This window comes from Poecilia reticulata, linkage group LG17 (assembly GCF_000633615.1).
Source record: "Poecilia reticulata strain Guanapo linkage group LG17, Guppy_female_1.0+MT, whole genome shotgun sequence".
Taxonomy (NCBI): domain Eukaryota; kingdom Metazoa; phylum Chordata; class Actinopteri; order Cyprinodontiformes; family Poeciliidae; genus Poecilia; species Poecilia reticulata.
The window spans coordinates 8710240-8712860 of NC_024347.1; the positions used below are offsets into that span (position 1 = coordinate 8710240).

The 2621-nt window shown below is 42.3% G+C and overlaps 1 protein-coding gene across 10 annotated transcripts in view; it reads left to right on the top strand.

The window, feature by feature from the left end:
- The window catches only part of LOC103479241 (sickle tail protein), a 114072-nt gene that overhangs the window by 77898 nt on the left and 33553 nt on the right, over positions 1-2621 (top strand). For all 10 annotated transcript variants that reach the window (XM_008433560.2, XM_008433567.2, XM_008433562.2 and 7 more), the window contains 3 exons: positions 127-231; positions 755-792; positions 889-1058. In XM_008433560.2, coding sequence (XP_008431782.1) covers positions 127-231; positions 755-792; positions 889-1058 — 313 coding nt within the window. The remainder of the gene's footprint in view (positions 1-126; positions 232-754; positions 793-888; positions 1059-2621) is intronic.

The window sequence follows — 2621 nt, forward strand, 5'->3', positions numbered from 1 at the left end:
GATGGATGGATGGATGGATGGATGGATGGATGGATGGATGGATGGATGGATGGATGGATGGATGGATGGATGGATGGATGGATGGATGGATGGATTGGATATGAATTTGTGTTGGGTTTTTTACAGTGAGAGAATGAGAGCCATGGAGGAGCAGATAGCCAGTCTAGCAGGACTTGTGCACCACGCTCTCTCCATGAAGTCAGATGTTCTAGGACAAAAGGACATTATCAGGTTTGTCTCTCTACAGAAGGTGCAATTTACCACAATATGACAATTAAAGGTGCAGTAATATTTTGCATCAACTTTTTTAGCTTTACTTCTTGTCATCATGTTATTCCCTCATCAATCACATACCTTGAGTGTTGCTTTGATTCTTTCATCCATGTTTGAGAAATTCTTTAAGGTCATGGTGACCATTCATCTGTGCAAAACACCTGAGCTGATCTAGCACTGCCTTCGAGACACAGCTCCTCCTCACAGCTGCAGTTTCCAAGCCCAAATTTAAGATGTTAAATATGAAAGTCAAATTTCTTGTCTGTCATATTTGACATATATATATAGCAATTTTATAACAACTGAAGGTAATAGTTACTTGATTGTATAATGAAATGGCACTATGTGCCTGGAAAACACATAATACTGTCTCTTTGAAGTAAAAATATTTTTTATTTATAAATGGGTATATCACAGAGGACTCACTTTGAATAAGCTTCATTGAACCTTTCTGAAAATAGTGTGAATTTGTGTTTTCTAGTCAGAGTCCTGAAGACAAACTCCTCAGCAATCGACTTGGTGAGAAGTTATTTTCAGGGACACCTGTTACCTGAGGCATACTTGTTTTCTTTAGAACATCCTGAAGATTAATAAATCTTCTGTCTTGGCTTTCAGAGGCATTATCTGACTCAAAGACCCCTGCTGCTCTGACTGAAAGCTTCAGCCCCACTCCTCTCGCCCTTGGGGTCGCCCCCTTTGATGGTGGACTGCGACACAACTTGATGTCTGTGAAGAGAAATATTTGTGAGCTCCGGCTAAAACTCAGCCAACTCAAGTGTTTACAGGTACTAAGCTAAATATTTCAATACTGCATTGAAAGTTATCTCAAGTATTTCTTTAAAATAAAGTACTGTAATTTGTTATCCATTTTTCATCATTTTTTTACTTCTTCTGTGCATCACCACTAATATGTGGTGAGCCACCCAAAAGAGTAATGGGTTGCTATAACGGCAACCCATTGCTGTTATAGCAACCAATGGGCTGCTATAACAGCAACCCATTGGGTTATTCGGTCTATTATAAGAGAATAAAAGGGTTAAATTTTCAAAGAATATGAGAAACCTAAAATATTTCTAAATTTACTTGCTGTTAGGCTCTTGAATCATTTGTTTTGGGTTTTGTTATTTGTGTTCTTTAGTTTCTTATCTCTTAGATCTGCCTTGTTTCTCGCCAAGCCGCAAAGCTGGCAACATTCCCTTATCCTGATCACAACCACACTTAAACCCTCTGCTCATCCGTACATTTGGGCATGCCCTTCAGAATTTCTTGGCACTGCCAACTTTGGTGGACGAAAGAACATCAGAGGTTTTTTTAGGAAAGCTGTGAGTCAGAGGAAGGTGGGATGTCTGTATGGCTGGAGACAGGAGAGGATGATGATGAGCTTATTCCTGAACTGCACCTATTGAAGAATGTGTTCAGCTCTATCCAGACTTCCAGCTTCTTCCTGTACTTCTCTTTGCTGTCTCTAATCTTGACCTTGAGCTTCTTCTGTATACTCAATAACTCTCTGTCTCGTTCCCTAAAGGCTCTTTGTTTCTGGTTTAACAGTTCCTTGAGGTCACTGGTGATCCAGTGGTCACTATTCTGGTGGGGATGTTTCTGTCCACACAGAAGTTAGTCAGTCACACACACACTCAGTCATGGCACTGATGTCCTCTCCTGTGCAAATCGTGAAGTCAAATTGGAAAAAAAGGGCAAAGGAAAAAAAAAAAGTAATGTGCTTCCACACGGACCTAAAAGAGGGACGGACAATGAAAGAAAAAAGAGAAGACGGAAGAGAAAGCCGCCAAACAAAGGATAGGAGTTTGTGGACTTTTTGAATCACAGATCCTTTTCAACCTGTGTAAAACTGCCCAAGTGAAAAAAAAAGTATGCTTTAGTATACAAAATTTTAACATACTTTAGCATACTTTGATTGATGTACTTAAACTGTACTATTTTGGAAAGTCGAGGGAGGGAACCCTGGCAGTCTGATCCTCGGTGGCAGAAGCTGGCCCTTGGGACCTGGAACGTCACCTCTCTGGTGGGGAAGGAACCGGAGCTAGTGTGCGGGGCTGAGAGGTTCTGGCTAGAAATAGTCRGCCTYACCTCGACACATGGCTCTGGTTCTGGAACCAGTCTCCTTGAGAGGGGCTGGACGTACTTCCACTCTGGAGTTGCCCACGGTGAGAGGCGCCGAGCAGGAGTGGACAGGTGGATTGGGGCAGCGTCTGCTGTGAAGCAGGCGCTGTACCGGTCCGTCGTGGTAAAGAGAGAACTGAGCCAAAAAGCGAAGCTCTCGATTTACCGGTCGATCTACGTTCCCACCCTCATCTATGGTCATGAGCTTTGGGTCATGACCGAAAGAA